This window comes from Dipodomys ordii, unplaced genomic scaffold (genome assembly GCF_000151885.1).
Source record: "Dipodomys ordii isolate 6190 unplaced genomic scaffold, Dord_2.0 Scaffold89, whole genome shotgun sequence".
NCBI lineage: Eukaryota > Metazoa > Chordata > Mammalia > Rodentia > Heteromyidae > Dipodomys > Dipodomys ordii.
This window is the reverse complement of record NW_012267305.1, coordinates 9,187,321-9,204,263: the sequence shown is the minus strand read 5'-3', so window position 1 is coordinate 9,204,263 and position 16,943 is coordinate 9,187,321. Positions and strand designations below refer to the sequence as shown.

Here is a 16,943-nt window from a genome sequence, read left to right as displayed (position 1 = left end):
TGGTAGAGCGCTTGCCTTGCATGCATGAGGCCCTGGGTTCAATTCCTTAGCACCACATAAGAAAAAAGAAAAAAGCCTGAAGTGGTGCTGTGGCTGAAGTGGTAGAGTGCTAGCCTTGAGCTGAAGAGCTGAGGGACAGCGCCCAGGCCCAGAGTTCAGGCCCCATGACCGGACCCAAAACAAAACAAAAAAACAAAACAAATCAAAACCAAGAAATATTTACTTAGATCTTCTTAAGAATATGAGAACTTCTTTTGCGAAACCTTTAGCATAAATCAATGCAACCTGTATGGAGAGCTATATAGCTTAGCTCTCCAGATATTCTCAGACTGACATCTATGCTTACATCATGTGGCAGCCACCATAACAGAAAGGAGAATACCGTACAAATTCTGCTGCTAACTCCAACCTTCCCTCTCCTGAAGCTTATGTCTATTGTTTCTTACTACAGAACTTCCTTTTTAATGGCTTTGTCCCATTAGACCAAAAAAAACTAAAACAAAATAAAGAAGGAAGGAAAGAAGAAAAGAGAAAAGAAGATAGAAATGCTTCAGATAATTACCTTTAAAAGTAACTGATATTTAGTGATACGCTGCACTGGTTTGAGTAAATAGGAATCCAGACCAAGTCGGTGTTTTAATTTTCTTTGACATTCCTGTCATGAAAGAATAATTATCAATTGATTTAAATTTTTGAATTTAAACATGTTACCTGTAAAAATGCCATGTATTCATTGATTAGACCCAATGCATGAATATTTCTTACATCTAAATGAACATATATTGGAAAAAATAGCTGTATCAAGGGGTTTCAATTCAACATATTGATTTATGAGTACAATATATGGTGGTCTATGTCACTTTTTCCATTGTTCTTTCCTATATCTCCCAACTCCTCCCCTCCATCCTCTCGTTACCTAGTTCCATGTTCTACTTGTGACTACTTGTGTAGTCAGGAACAATGGAGGTCAAGGGGAAAGTATACATACACATGAAAAAAAGGGTGAGCAAATCCAGCATCATGTTCAATGTATACATGTGAAAACAGAAATCATTCTTACAGAAACTATAAGATACAATATATCTGGAAAAAAAATAATAGCCAACAGAATCTCAAAGTATTTCAAGAGGTAGTAAAGTAGGTTAGTGTCTAAGAAAGTATTTCAAGAGGTAGAAAATTCTAAATTCAAAGATTGAAAAGTTTTCACAAATCAATCTATGTGGATGTAAAATGCGGAAAAGTGACAAAGCAAAACCTGACAAGAGATGAGCTGGATCAAGGTCTTCAGTCTATCCAAAAACATTAACAGAAGATTCTACAGGCAAGGCTGAGAGACAAAATAGATTGTGCTAAATATAAACCACACCGGATATGACAACAGATTTTTTTTTAGGTGACAAGAAAAATAGAGCTCTTGTAGAATGGTGCTTATTTTATTCAGTACTTGGCTCATTGCCACTATAAACACAAAGGCCAAGACATTAAGTCCCGGGAACATCACAGGGTTCATAATTAGGACATGGAGGGAATGGCACGATGAAATGTACATCTAAATGAACATTATGAGAAATGTATGAACACATGAGAAGTGTCTAAAGAAAATTAAATATACAACCTAATTTAAATAAAATGGTAGTCTGATGCATGCATTTATATCTTGTCATTTAGGAAACCCAAGTAAAATGATGGAAATGCTTTTCTTCATGAAGCAAAATCCAAAGAGGAGAAAATACTGATGAAATTTGGAAACTGAAAACCGTATCCAAGAGTGAAAAACAAGGGTTGGAGACATGGTTCTGTTGGGAGAGTACTAGCCAATGAGCAAAAGTATCAGGTACCAACTTCAAGTCTTGATCTCAGACCAAAAAAAAAAAGGAGTGGTAAACCAGTAAACACAGCGGAGAAAATGAGTTTCATATTGACAAAGGGAAAAGCGAAAGGAACGGACAGTTCTTAATTATTGCCGCAGAACATCCCCTTACTTATGTCACTGTAACTCCTCCATACGTCACTTTGACAATAAAAAAAACCTTTCCCTCTTGAAACACTCAGGAATTCGAGATATCCAGTACCTCTGAAAGTCAGAGATAAATGCCACATGAATACATTTATTGTTGCAGATGTAAAACAGTACTGCCAGTTTGGAAAACAGTTCAACAGTTCCTTTAACATAAGCATATGAACCAGGAGCCAGTGGCTCACACTTGTAACCCTAGCTACTCAGGAGGCTGAGATCTGAGGATCACGGTTCAAAGCCAGCCAGGGCAAGAATGTCCGTGAGAGTCTTATCTCCAATAAACCACTAGAAAACAGGAAGTGGCGCTGTGGCTCAAGCAGTAGAGCGCTTGCCTTGAGCTGAAGAGCACAGGGACAGCACCCAAGCCCAGAGTTCAAGCCCCACGACCGACCATAAAAAACAAAAGAACAGCCGGTCGCTGGTGGCTCACGCCTGTAATCCTAGCTACTCCGGAGGCTGAGGTCTGAGGATCGCGGTTCAAAGCCAGCCCGGGCAGGAGAGACCGGAAGTGGCGCTGTGGGTCAAGTGGTAGAGTGCTCGCTTTGAGCTGAAGAGCTGAGGGACAGCACCCAGGCCCAGAGTTCAAGCCCCATGACCGACCAAAAAAAAAATAAAAAATAAAACAAAACAACATAAGCATATGACCAGCAATTTTACTCCTAAGTATGTAGCCAAGAGATGAAAACACATGTCCACAGAAAAGCTTGCACAAAATCTTTCATAGCAGTATAATGTACCCAAATGTTCATGAAGTCATGATTGCCACAAAAAAAATAGTGAGACATGCCACATGAGTAAAGGTCAAAACCACAAGTTAAATTTCAGAAGTCAACTCAGCGCTGGTGGCTCACACCTGTAATCCTAGCAACTCAAGAGGCTAAGATCTGAGGATTATAGATTCAAGTCAGCCGAGGCAGGAAAGTCAGTAGGAATCTTATCTCCAATAAAATACGCAGAAGAGGTCAGAAGTGGCTCTGTGGTTCAAGTGGTAGAGCACTAGCTTTGTCCACAATGAGGCTCAGGGACAGCACCCAGACCTTGAGTTCAAGCCTCAGGACTGGCACAAAAATAAGTAGATAAATAAATTTCAGAAATCAACCCCAAAAGAAAACATATTGTCTGTTTCCGCTTGTAAGAAATGTCCACACTAGGCCATTCTATATAGACAAAGAAAGCAGGTTAGTGGTATCTAGTGCAGCAGGGATAGGAGAGGTGGAGTGACTGCTAAAAAGTATAGGAGGCAAAAATCTCCCAAAATTGAATTGTTTAATAAATACAGAAATGATTACACGTCTATGTGGCCATGGGATAAGGGGCAATGAAAAAGCTAAATTTTCACATTCCATGGAAGGAAGGAAAAAGATAAACATGCTATTTGGAGATACGGAGGCAAATATTTTTAAAAGAAACTGAATAGTCGTGTCCTCTGGGGAACTGCAAATACATGTTTATACGTGTGTGTGTGTGTGTGTGTGTGAAAGAAAGAGAGTTTTGGAGAGGACACAGTTGCTCTTTCACTAATACATAACCGACTCAAAGCAGAAAGTGAAGTTATGAATAAGAATTATTCTAATATCTTCTCAAAAGTATATTTAATACTTGAATAATTACTATACCTGGAAAAAGGCACATTCTGAGTACTTCTTCCAAATTATCTCTGATCTGGGCTTATTCTGACAATATTTTGCATACATCTGAAAATCATCCTTCTGGGATAGAGAACAAATTTGCACACATTACTGATTTGTGGATACAAACATTTGTTATAAAACAAGCCTGAGCAGGACAGTGTCAGGCCAATTATTACAGAAAATATGATATGCAGTATTTATACTCTAACAACAGCACACCCATTTGACTTGGTGGCAGGACGCAGAATTACACAAGCAAATCAAAGAATCTCTACTGAGCAAGCTTATGAAGTAAAAGGAGGAGAGCTGTTTGAGCTACCCACACAAAAATTCGTACCTATGCGCTAGTTGGAACTGAAAAATATGCTTTTTTATGCAAGTAGACTCTCAGATCTCTAATGAAGGAATTTATAACTGACTTCCAAGTCACAACCTGTGGCCCATGATTCATACTGGGGACATCATCACTGTTTCATACACATGTAGGCATCTACTTATGTAACTTGCCTTCTCAAATAATTGTCCCCTAACCCTCAACTACTGGGCTATCTTCTCATTTTCTACCATGCATCCCATGAGTCACTGCTTCAATAATAAGGCTACAGTCAACTTCATCATATCATCTTTTGGGTTCCCAGGAAACACCCTTTATAATATAGTGCAACTCATCACCTACACAATTAATGTTACTTGAGTTTTTTTGGTTTTACCTGAATGACCTTTGGCTTGGTATCCACATTGCTAGGATAGTGCTTAGTACGTAGTAGGGGTTCAGCAGATGTCTACAGCCACTACTAGTTGCCAAGAACTCTGCTAACCATATGAGAGCTATAACGACATATAAGATATAGACTCTGCCACACAGTGTCTCAAGTTGAGGAGACAAAAGATGTAGGCATATAAAGAAGCACAGTCTATGTTGAAGATCTAATGAATAACATGGTCTTTATACATTAGTTGCTTAAGCAAAGGTAGACAACTGTTCCGTGAAGAAGTTAGGGAAGAATTGGTGTGTAGTGCAAATGTATTTAGAACCTGTTTAGAAAAAAATGACAGTTCTTTCTTAGCTTTATCCTCTTCTTAATTGGTAAACACTTTATGGATTACCTATATTTGAATTTTTCAACAATCACCTCTATCCAATTGGCTCCAATATCAAGACAGGGCTGCTCTTTAAGGAAGATGAGGAACTAGATAGCAGAAAATAGAATGTGTGTGTGTGTGTATTGAGTTCAGGCACTACGGTACACACCTGTTATCCTAGCATTCGGGAGATGAGGGCAGAAAAATCTTGAGTTCAAGGCCAATCTGAAGTACATAGCAAGAAACTGTCTCCAAAAACTAATCTTCTGAGAGGAGGACAATCACTAAGCTGGGAAATTAATTATGCTAAGCATATTCTTGCATGAGTGATCTTGTTGACTAAAGGAAAGCTCTGTTCATGAAGCTCTGGGAAATAGACACTCATGCTCTGGCTGCAATTCTAAGATTTTACATATATTTTAGTACCTGTTGTAGTTGATGTTCCTTCTCTAAAACTAAAACATTAAGAAAAAAACTTAGCTTATTCTTATGAAGAAGTTACTAGTTTGGTGACCTATATTTACCTAATTCAAAAATAATAATTAAGTAAGAACTGGTGGCTCATACCTGTAATTCTAGCTACCCAGAAGGCTGAGATCTGAGGATTGTAGTTCAAAGCCGGCCCGGGCAGGAAAGTCTATGAGACTTTTATCTCCAATAAACCACCAGAAAACTGAAAGTGGAGCTGTGACTCAGGTGATAGAGTGCTAACTCAGTGCCCAGGCACTGAGTTCAAGTCCCAGGACCAGCAATAATAATAATAATAATAACAATAACAATAGCAATAAAGTAATAATAATTAAACTAACCCTTTCCAGGAAACAAGATCCCACTCTTTCTGGAGCATGAGAGCAATTTTCCAGGCTGCTCATGAATATGCTGTGAAATTTTCAAGAAAAAAAAATTATGTGACATATAGTCAATCAGGACTTTAAAATATCACGAAAATTTTAATTCAACAATTACATACTTGTTATGGAATTCATATATTTCTGCCATATTTCCAAAGAGGATGTCCTTTTTGTTTCTCAGAAGAGGTGGCATAAGAGCAAACATGTCTGGATTATCCATTTCCGCTCTATAGCCCTACTCAAAACAAATACATACTTATGCATTTAAAAATATTTGCATTTAACATTCTGTTATGCCAACAAAAGTACAGGTACAATCCCTGAATAAAGGATTCAATGGTGAAGCTCTTTGAATTTTTAAATATTCATATCTTCTAGTGCTTAGTGTGAAATCCATGAAATGTTTTTAAAAGGCAGAATGATAAAATAGGAGGTTTTCCACTTGAAAGAAACAATAAAATGGCAGGTTTTGGGGCTGGGCACCAATAGCTCATGCCAGCTACTCAGGAGGCTGAGATCTGGGGACCATGGTTCAAAGGCAGTCCAGGCAGGAAAGTGTGTGACTCTTATCTCCAATTAACCAGAAAAAAAAAGCTGAAAATAGAGCAGTGATTCAAGTGGTAGAGCATTAGCTTTGAATGAAAAAAGAGAAGAAACGGAGCCTAGGCCCTCAATTCAAGCTCCAGTACCACGTTGTCAGTGCATGCCATAGTACCAGCACAAAACCCTTGACTATCAACGTGTTTTTGTTTTTGTTTTTACCAGGTTGGAAACAAAACTAAGTCTAAAAATTACCTATAGGTCATCAACTTCTTACATTCCGTTTTTCATTAAATTATAATTGATTGGGATTTTTCAGACTAAATATTATGCCATTTGTAACAAGTGAGCATTTTTATCCCACTTTGTTCTTCACATTATAATCTCTAAATAGCAACATGGAAATAATTTTAATAATCTAGTGTATTCCTAGAACAAGCTTCTCAAATTCTAAATCAACCATTCCCACTACACAGCAAGAATATTTATTTATTTACTTATTTATGCACTTAAAACACAGTCTCTCAAACAACTGAAACAATACCCATCACTGTCCTTCGATTGAAATAGAAAACTGCCTGAAACATTTCTAATGAATGTAGTGAGGGACCATTCAGGAGAATGGAAAAAAATATACAATTTGCATCACTCACCAATAAAACAGTAAATAGTTCTTGAACATACACCTTCTCAGTCTGTATCAGCTCATTTAGAACATGGCTAAAATGAAAAGAATACATATTAATTCCTATCGTAGTTCAGAATCTCACAATGTTTCAATTATTTTCATTGTAAGTTATTTAGGGTAAAAATAGTTAATGCATAGCAACTACCAGTGTTTTTATTTTTGGCACCAAGATATGAAACTAATTTTGTGGTTGTTAGATAAGTACCACCTACAAATACTAAAGTATATTTAAAAGAAAAGGAGTTACTCAGTCTTTATTAACTTTAAACTTATTTCTAATAGAGTGCTGGCGGTTCACACCTGAACTCTGAGAATCACAGCTTGAAGTTAGCCTGCATAGATAAAACCAAGAGACTCCTAAGTTCCAAGGAACCACCAAAAGGCCAAAAATGGATAAGAGCCAGCCTCAAAGAAGTCAAGTGAAAGCATAAGGCCCTGACTTCAAGCTTCTATCACAGCACCCAAAATATTTCTAGGTCTCTCAGATTAAAAATTAATTTGCTAAAAACGTACACAATATATGTCTAAATATCTGAAGCTTTATTTATCAATTGATGGGTTAACATAGCAAAAATATTTTCTAACTCACTGATTCAAAACTAATTTTTCTTATTTATTATTAATACAGTCTATTTCTATTTTATTAAATTATATTAAAATTATATTCTATTATATTAAAATATATTTCTAAATGGCCAAGGTGTTTTTTATTCATTTATTTGTTTATATTTGTTTCTGAGTTTAGTAGCCTCTCTTCCCATGTTGACACACCAATTTTCCTTGCTCATAGTAATTTTCTGAATTTTTCTAAGACATTATATTTATTATACTAGTTTCATGTGTAGATTGTAAATTATATTTCTACAGTAAGTTAGTCTAGTAACTTTGAAAAAATAAATATATTATCCTTTCAATGTGATTTCCAATTGACATGATGACTTAAAATTTACTTCCCTTCTTTAATGTAAGTAATCTAATTGATTCAACTTCTATCTTCCACACTTCTTTCTCTTTTTGTTTTCTTTTTTATTTAAGTCATTTAACAATTAAAAGTCTTTGAGCACATATATATCTCCAAGTGACATGCTTCAAACTAATGGAAACTTAAAAGATGATGTGGAATTTAAATGTGATTATTCTGAAGGCTAGAATATTATCAAATTGGGAAAGTTACCACAGCAATCATTTCTGTTAACATCTACAAAATTGCATCCCTATAATATAGATTTTGATGAACTGTTTAATTCTTTTTCACTTCTTTTATAAAAGAAAAGATGCTGTAGCCAAAGGGTATAACATCTCTTTCCAAGCATTCATAAATTGAATCAGTTTTGGGAATCCAATGTAAAGCATGGTGGTTATAGGTAATAATACTGTATTGTATACTGGAAATTTGCTCACAAAATAGATCTTAATTCTTACCAAAAAGAAAAAAGAACTACATTATGTGAAAGATGTTTAAATTAACTTGATTATGGTAACCACAACATATTCTTGTGCTATCAATGTGTATTTTAAATTATCTGTCATAGTAATTGTGTTTCAATTATATTAATGTGAGTATTTATGTGTCTTATATTATCAGTATATTACATTCTCAATTATATTTCAATAAAGATTAAAAATAGCTTTAAAAGTCCTTTCACTTTCCTTTCTAATCTCCACAAAAAAGAGAGATGTAAATTCTGAAAAGGTCTTCTTAATTTTCCTTAAATCACATAAATAGACTACATCTTAAGTTAGCCTCAAAATAGAACTTTTGATACCTAAATTAGTGTTTTAGAACCCTAATCTGTGAGCTTAAAATCAAAGTATATTTGTCTTGAAGACAGAACTTCCAACATGGAGATATGTGTCTAAGTTTGTGTTAATAAACAAAAGATACTTCTTTAAAATATCCAAGCCATTATCACTGTCCAAACTGGAAGATGGACCACAGTTGCTCTTCTGACAATCATAATCCTCATCATCCTGAAATAATAAAAGTGAAGTTAAAATAGTATCCATATAGTAGTAATTATTCTTCAAGAACCTCAAGTCAAATTAAGTTCACTCTACATTCTAACTCTGTAGACAAATGGAAAAATAACTGTGTAGATATAGGTTTTTAAAAAGACTTTGATATATATAGTAGTAAAGTAAGTACACTTAGTTACCACTCTGGACATGATCAAAAAAACACTAATTGAAGTTCATTTTATATATTTCTTTTCTTTTGTTTGAAATGTGTCAGAAATGAAGTTTATTCATAACAAGCTGACTTTCACCTGGTGCCGGTGGCTCATGCCTGTAATCCTAGCTACTCAGGAGGCTGAGATCAGAGGATCACAGTTCAAAGCCAGCCTGGACAGGAATGTTCATGAGACTCTTATCTCCAATAAAGTACTCAGAAAAGGTTGGAAGTGGCACTGTGACTCAAGTGGTAGGGTGCTACCCTTGAGCAAAAAAAGCTCAGGGACAGTGCTCAAGGCCTGAGTTCAAGCCCCAGGGCCTGTAAGGGCGGGGGGGGGGGCAGGGGGAGAGGCAGGAGAAGATTCTTTTTTGCAGAAATCATTCTAAAAAATAATTACATGCAACCTTGAATTATTTAAGCAAGGAGAAACAACATAATTTATCCTTTTCATAATGACTTGGCGCTATCACCATACACTTGAATATGATCAAATCTAATGCCTCTTTCCAAGACTAGTAAGATGTGACAAATGTTCTATTCTTTCTTAAAATGGCTGTGACAACCCATTCATCATAATGTTAGGAATCATGAGCTGAAACTAGTACTGAAAGACATGTTAAAACTATGGAATCTGACACTCATCTCTTTCCTTCTTTAAATTAGATAAACAACATGATAGCCAGGCCTTTGAAAGCAATATAGGCAATTCACTAGCCTGCTAATTTTATATATATATATATGTATATGTGTGTGTGTATATATATATATATATATATATATATATATCATAGGCCACACATTGGTTCAAAATGCTTCACAATATTCAATTACTTTTCCCTCTGTATAAACAAGGAAACTAAGATCCAGAGGACTTTTCCAATGTTATACAGTAAGTGATGGAACTTGCCTTAAAAGCCAGTCTAGTTAAAATGGTATACTGTATTATATCTTAGAGATTTTTTTCTTCTCCTACTCTACCATTAAGAACAACTAAAGAGCATATACAATCTGGCAGCTCTGATGATATTCTCTGCTGGAACCAGCCTATCATGGGTAAGTGAGAAGAAAGGTGTCTTAGACAGCCATCCTGTCTACTTATCCTCTAGGATACTTCTAGTACCTCCAATGGCTGCCTGAAACCACAGGTAGTTAGTACTGAACCTTCTATGAACTAAAATGTTTTCCTATATACATGTAGCTGTGATAGCATTTCATATACATATGGATATATATCTATCAAAGAGTATAAGAGATTAACAATAAGTCATAATACAAAACATTTACAACTATATACTGTAATTGTTAGGACAATGTGTGCTCTTTGTCCCTTCCTTCCTTCTTTTTTGTCTTCCTCCCTTCGGCCCTCCTCCTCCACTTCCTCCTCCTTCCTCTCTTTCTCTCTCATTTTCTATTAATATTTTTGGACAACAGTTGACTGCAGGTAGCAGAAAATGAAAAGGAAACTACATAACATTAGACGAATGGACCCCTTTCCTGAGCCCAGAGTACTGAAGACTTTGCATGGTCTCTTAGAACCTGACTTCTGCCTCTGCTTCACAGTTGTAGGATAGGAATCACTCATGAAAGAAAGTTCCTTTCATGAAATGGGGTGGTATTATTTGGGTTTATGCAAGTTAGGGGAGGGATGACAAGAGAAGCTAGAACTTCTATGCGGTTTTCTACAGAAATGGTTCTGAGCTCAAGCAGGACTTGATCAATGATGCAAGCATGCAGGCCTCACTCTACCAGAACTGAAATTAGACACCAATTCAGCCCCAGTTCTATTTGGCTTTTTCTTTAACATGAATTCAGCTTTCAAATGCACAGTATCAGTCTAATGAAAAAATTACAATTAAGCCCCCATGCTAATTCTGCAATGACTACAAGAAGGTCAATTTTGCTGGGTGCCAGTGGCTCACGCCTGTAATCCTAGCTACTCAGGAGGCTGAGATCTGAGGATCTTGGTTCAAAGCCAACCCAAGCAGGAAAGTCTGTGAAACTCTTATCTCCAATTAACCACCAGAAAACTAGATGTGACCCTGTGGCTCAAGTGGCAGAGTGCTTGCCTTGAGCTGAAGAGCTCAGGGATAGTGCCCACACCCAGAGTTCAACCCCCATGACTGACCCCCAAAAAAGGTCAATTTCGAATTATGTAATGATATTTACTTTTGCACTGCTGTGATTCGGTCTCCAAGTCTTCTTCCCTGGTAGAGGAATATGAAAGGAAAATTTTAAACCAGAATTAAACTCCACAATTTTTTAATGAAAGCACATGCATATTGATGAGATAATTAGAGTTAATATTCTAGCCTGTTTATAATAGTTATTTTTAAATCACACTACTGAAGACAGTGATTGGTTAGAATCATCTATATCGTTTCTATTTCTTTGCTTCTGGTTCACCTAGCCTCTCATTCTCAGGCATCAAACACTTACTTCTCGGCACACTGGGAACCTGGTTTTAGTACTCACAAGTGTTTGCAGGTTTAGTGCCCATTCTCACACATAAGCATTTAGGTGAATTGTACCTCACTGATTAACTAGATCAAAGGTTTTTTTTTTAGTCCAATTTAACCTAATAATTAGAGCCTCCAATATTTACTTGACACTATATATATATATATATATATATACTATATAATTAAGCCCTATGAATATGTTTTGTTTAACCCTCAGTATCTACTGGAAAATGTACATAATTGTTATTCCCATTTTATAAAGAAAGAACCAAGGTTAAGCTCAAGAAGCACAGGAAGTATTGAAATCCATATGGTTTACCATCAAAATACATGTCACTAGCCACTATATAACCCAAAACATGCGTTAGACTACCCCAAAAATCCTTCATCAAAATTAAAGATTTAAGCCAGGCACCAGAGCTCATGTCTGTAATCCTACCTACTTAGGAGGCTGAGATCTGAGGATCATGGTTCAAAGCCAGCCCAGGCAGGAAAGTATGTGAGTCTCTTATCCCTTATAAGAGACTGGAAAACAGGAAGTGACACTGTGGTTCAAAGTGGTAGAGCACTAGCCAGGAGCAAAAAAAAAGCTCGGGGACAGTGCTCAGGCCTTGAGTTCAAGGCCTGACTGACAAAAATAAAATTTAAAGGTTTAATTTTTATATTTAAACATGTTCAATTCTCACATAGTGAGCCTCTGTATTATTACAAAAGAAGCCCAATGTTCCTAAAAAGCAAAGGGCATGAGCCAATCAAGGAATGTATTGACTTCCTAATCACCAAGGCAGCTGGCAATTGATCACTCAGGCTACATGAATCCTCCCTCTGCCCAGACAAACGTGCTGGTGTCAGGAACACCAAGGGAAAGGATGGGGCAGTACATTGTCTAGGCTGTCTATTGCATTTTTCATTATTAAAACATGTATGTATGTATACATGTATGTATGTATGTGTGTATGTATGTATGAATTCTTAATTTTTATAGCCATGTATAAATATTTGACATAGTGGGAAATACCATTCAAAAGCGTTTTCTCAATAAATACTAATGTGTTCCACATTAGAGCCCTAAAATACAGAGCTCTACTTATTTGTGAAGGTAGATTAAGAAATAATTCCTACTTCTATTAACTAATTCTTTGTGTATACATTATGAGACACAAAACAAATACATATATAACATAGGAGGAACATACCTTTTTTCTGAAAAGCAATGCAGTTTTATATTCAGTCAATAATATAGACACATAGAAAATGATTGCCCACTTTGTCAATCTCTGTATTTAGGTTTATACAAAGATGACCTGCACATAGTTCCTGACCTTGTAGAATTTCCAAGTCTAGCAGGCAAACAGATGTTACTAAAGCTGAGAAGAAGCAGGGAGGCTTGTTGTCACACAGTGTGAACATGCATGTGAATAGGGCTGCAGCAGATGAGATGGGAGGAACAGATTTATCTGAAAGACGTGACCAATAGATAGCAAACATCATGGTGAAGGAGCAGCTAGTAATGGGGCAAGGTCAGTGAGGAAAGAGGATTCCAGAGACACCAGTAAGATAAAGTAAAATGGTTAGGAAAAGTGAGCAAAGACAATGAGGCAATAGGGAAACTGCTACAGTTTGGGGGGCCACTGATGGCATTAACATGTTCTTGAAAATTGGTATTAAGAAGCAATAGTGAGTCGGGAGCTGGTGACTCACATCTGTAATCCTAGTTACTCAAGAGGTTGAGGTCTGAGGATCACTTTCGAAGCCAGCCCAGGCAGAAATGTCCCCATGAGACTCTCATCTCTAATGAACCACTGAAAAACCAATGCACCACTCAAAAATCGGAAGTGGGGCTGTGGCTCAAAGTGGTAGAATGCTATCCTTGTGTCAAAGAGCTCAGGGACAGAACCAAGGCCCTGAGTTCAAGTCCCATGACCACCACCACCAACAACAAATGTAGTAATGGGGTCTGGTGCTGGTGGTTCATGATTGTAATTCTAACTAAGGAAGATGAGAACTGAGAATCATGGTTCAGAGCCAACCCAGGCAGAAAACTATTAATCCCTATAACCAGGAAAAGGCAGAAGTGGAGCTATGGTTCAAGTGGTTGAGTGTCTGTCCTAAGCAAAAAACTAAGCAAGAGTAACTAACAGGCCCTGAGTACTGGTACAAAAAAAAAAAAACTATTGGGAATGGAAAGATAATGTATAAACTGAGCATGCTGACTCATACCTATAATACCAGTTACTCAGGAGAATAATATAGAACAAACAAAACGTTACTGAGATCTCATCTTAATGAATAAGCTAAGTGCGGTGGCAGGAATCTGTAAGTGAAACTAAACGGTATGCTGCCAGACCAGGCAAAAAACAAGACCCTATCTAAAAAGTAGCTAAAGCAAAAAGAGCAGGGTTATGGCTCAAAAATGACAGCATTCCTGCTATTAGGCATAATCCCTGAGTTCAGATTCTAGGGCCTCAAAAAAATTGAACAAGAGAAGTATATGCATATGAGATACACATAGGAGACTGGAGATAATTAAAAGTGGGGTAGGAGTCAACAAGAGGAAATGAGGTCCCAAGCTTGGGCAATTTGGGCAATTAATGCCAGTAGAAATGAGGAAGATAATAGGCAGGATCACCTATTGCACATGTGGGTCTGAAGACAAGAGAAAGGTCTAGACTGCAGATACACATTGGAAGTTCACGCTACATTTTACATTTTATTCCTCACTGGCTATATCCCTTCATAATCCTCCTCTAAACTCAAAGTTAATCCAACAAATATATGATACTTCCTGCTGTTTAGCAGGAGCTGTGTTAAGTGAAGGATTCCATTCAATACAAAGAAAAAGAAAACAAACAGAACAAAAAAAACAGTTTGACTCATTTTTATGGTAAGTCAACACATGCTTTCATTCTTTTGCTTGTGCTCTATATATTTGGCATAGCAATTAGTCTTAAAAATACTCAAGAGCAAATCATGCTATAAACTTCACGAATTCACTCAGAGTAATGGGGGACAATGAACAAGGCTTGTAAAATAAATAATAGTTTGATTTCTTTTACAAACCATGATGGATAGCGGATAAAACCATTTCTCCATCCATGTCATTTATTCATTAAGGTGCCTTCTTTCTCATAAATACATTAGACACTTTTCAATCGAAGCAAACCCAAGCTTCTCCCAACAAATGGTATAGTAGGATTACAGATGGCCTGAGAGTCTTTAAAATGAATGAAAGCTTGATTGGTTGGAACATCACCACTTGTTTTATTTTGTTTTCTAGTGATTATTTTATAGAAGATATTGAGCTTGGATGTATAGTCTACTTTTTAGTCATTTTCAACACTGAAAAAGAACAGATCATTTCTATGAAAGGAAAAAAAATGCCAAACTGTTTTTTCACATGTTCACAAACTCAGATGTATTGATGAAAAGAAATATAATAAAGATGAGTACCTTTTAAAAAAAGTTTACATGCTTGAAAGAAAGAGTATCCAATTCCCACTGCAGAAAGAAAGTGTAAAGCCATTAAATAATGTCAAAAAGAAAAAAATGACACGTAAATAACAGCATAAAACAAAATTGGGTGACCAATGACTTCAGCAGGACTTGGACACTGGGCCAGCATCCCAGAGTGAAGAGCTAATCTTTTAAAGGACTTTGAAGAAAGAAGATGTAACACAAGGATAGTTTATTGAGTACTTCTTACAATCTGAAGTTTTTGTCACTTGATATTCATAACAAATCGCTAAAGTTGGTAGCTATTACTATGAGTATTTTATAGACAGGAGACTAACATTAGAAGATGTTAAGTGAGCATAGCGAAAGGAGTCCGAAATCTAACTTAAAACTGTCTTCTGCTTAAGACTATTAACCTATGCTATGCTTAGTCTCATAGTTGGTGGATTTTATTCTCTTAATTTTTGTTGTTGCCATCCTCTTACTAATATTGTTGATATTCCCAGTATATTTTCAATACACTGTCAATACATTTCTTCCATGGAGTCAACATTATTCATCTTAGGGAGTTTATATTTGGGGTGTATTTAAGTATTCCATGACTACTACAACTTTCATCATCTTAACCTGCTTACCTACTTTCATCTCTTTTTAATCAAATCTATGACATAGATGAGTTGAATTTTTATGCCCAGTATCCCTGGCCCAAGTCTTCTTTGATTTCAAAGCTGATTCTCATACTAGTAAAGTCTCTGATTCTATGTATGGTCAAAAAAAAATAAAACTTGGAGGAGTTGGGGAGATGGGGAGAGAAGGGATGGTAGGGGAAAAACAAAGGAGGAGGCAACAATGCTTGATAGGAAATGTACTCAAAACCTTGCTCATGTAATTGTAACACCTCTTTACAGTATTTTTACAATAAAAATATACATGGAAAAAATAATAAAACTTAATCACATCTTCATCCCTTCCACTCACTTAGGACCCCAAAGATCAAATTGCTCTCCCTTAACAGGCCCAAAGGTATCTCAAGAAAACCCTTACGATAATAGATCCACCTTATTTTCAGAGTTGTTCCCATAATACCAATAAATTACCAACAAAGTTATTATTTTCTGCAACACTTATTCAGAAAAAGCAATCCATGCCACTTACTTACCAGAAGCATAAAAAATAAGTAACAGTTTACTGGAGTAGGAATAAATTGTATGTGCAGATATGTGCATATGTGTTTAGCAGTTTCACATACTCTCCTGTCTACTGAAGAAAAATGGGAATTTGATGCTGATAAAGTTTTCACACTCATTTCTCAGGCTAGAATACTCAGGCTTGAGATGGCCTTCACTTTGCATTGTAACATCAATCTGTGATTTTGTTTTTTTGGTGTTTGTTGTTTGTGCTGGTCCTGAGGCTTGAACTCAGAACCTGGGTGCTATCAGCATTTTCTCTCAAGGCTGGCACTGTACTACTTGTGGCACAGCGCCACTTCCAGCTTAATTGGAGATTAGAGTCTTTTAGACTTTTCTGCCCAGACTGGTTTGAAACCATGATCCTCAGATCTCAGTCTGCTGAGTAGCTAGGATTACAGGCATGAGTCACCAGCACCCAGCTTAACAGTTGTTGTTGCTTGATGATACAATACTCCCAATCTAACTCCTGTTTTGTACAATAGCATTTAAACATGACTAAATATTTTTAAATAAAATCTCAATCTGTTAGGATTAAAGAAAGAATTCAGTATTTCTACCAATTGTAACAAAGTAAAATTATAGCCAGACAATAAGCGATAGAAAAGTGAATATATTTTTACCATATTTAGATCTGGTCAGATTTTCAGGGCCAGGAACTATAAACTGCATTGACCGTGCATGATTTTGTGTCTGTTTCTTGAATCCCATCTGATGGTTCTCAAACATACTTCGAATATTTTCAAGCTTGAGTTGAACAGTCTGCATTTGAATCTGTTGGTAGCATAAGAATATTTTAGGTCAGACTATGGCACTCAATCAAAAAAGTTAATTTAGAGCTTAAAGCATAACAAGAAGAAA

General features: G+C 36.3%; 1 protein-coding gene across 1 annotated transcript in view; it reads right to left on the bottom strand.

Annotated features, from left to right (window-relative positions):
• The window catches only part of Mcf2 (MCF.2 cell line derived transforming sequence), an 82,213-nt gene that overhangs the window by 29,126 nt on the left and 36,144 nt on the right, over positions 1 to 16,943 (bottom strand). The window contains exons 12-20 of the mRNA XM_013025936.1: positions 16,706 to 16,856; positions 14,893 to 14,940; positions 11,150 to 11,187; positions 8,696 to 8,781; positions 6,776 to 6,842; positions 5,702 to 5,817; positions 5,541 to 5,610; positions 3,634 to 3,726; positions 563 to 655 (exon numbers count right to left, since the gene is read on the bottom strand). Coding sequence (XP_012881390.1) covers positions 563 to 655; positions 3,634 to 3,726; positions 5,541 to 5,610; positions 5,702 to 5,817; positions 6,776 to 6,842; positions 8,696 to 8,781; positions 11,150 to 11,187; positions 14,893 to 14,940; positions 16,706 to 16,856 — 762 coding nt within the window. The remainder of the gene's footprint in view (positions 1 to 562; positions 656 to 3,633; positions 3,727 to 5,540; positions 5,611 to 5,701; positions 5,818 to 6,775; positions 6,843 to 8,695; positions 8,782 to 11,149; positions 11,188 to 14,892; positions 14,941 to 16,705; positions 16,857 to 16,943) is intronic.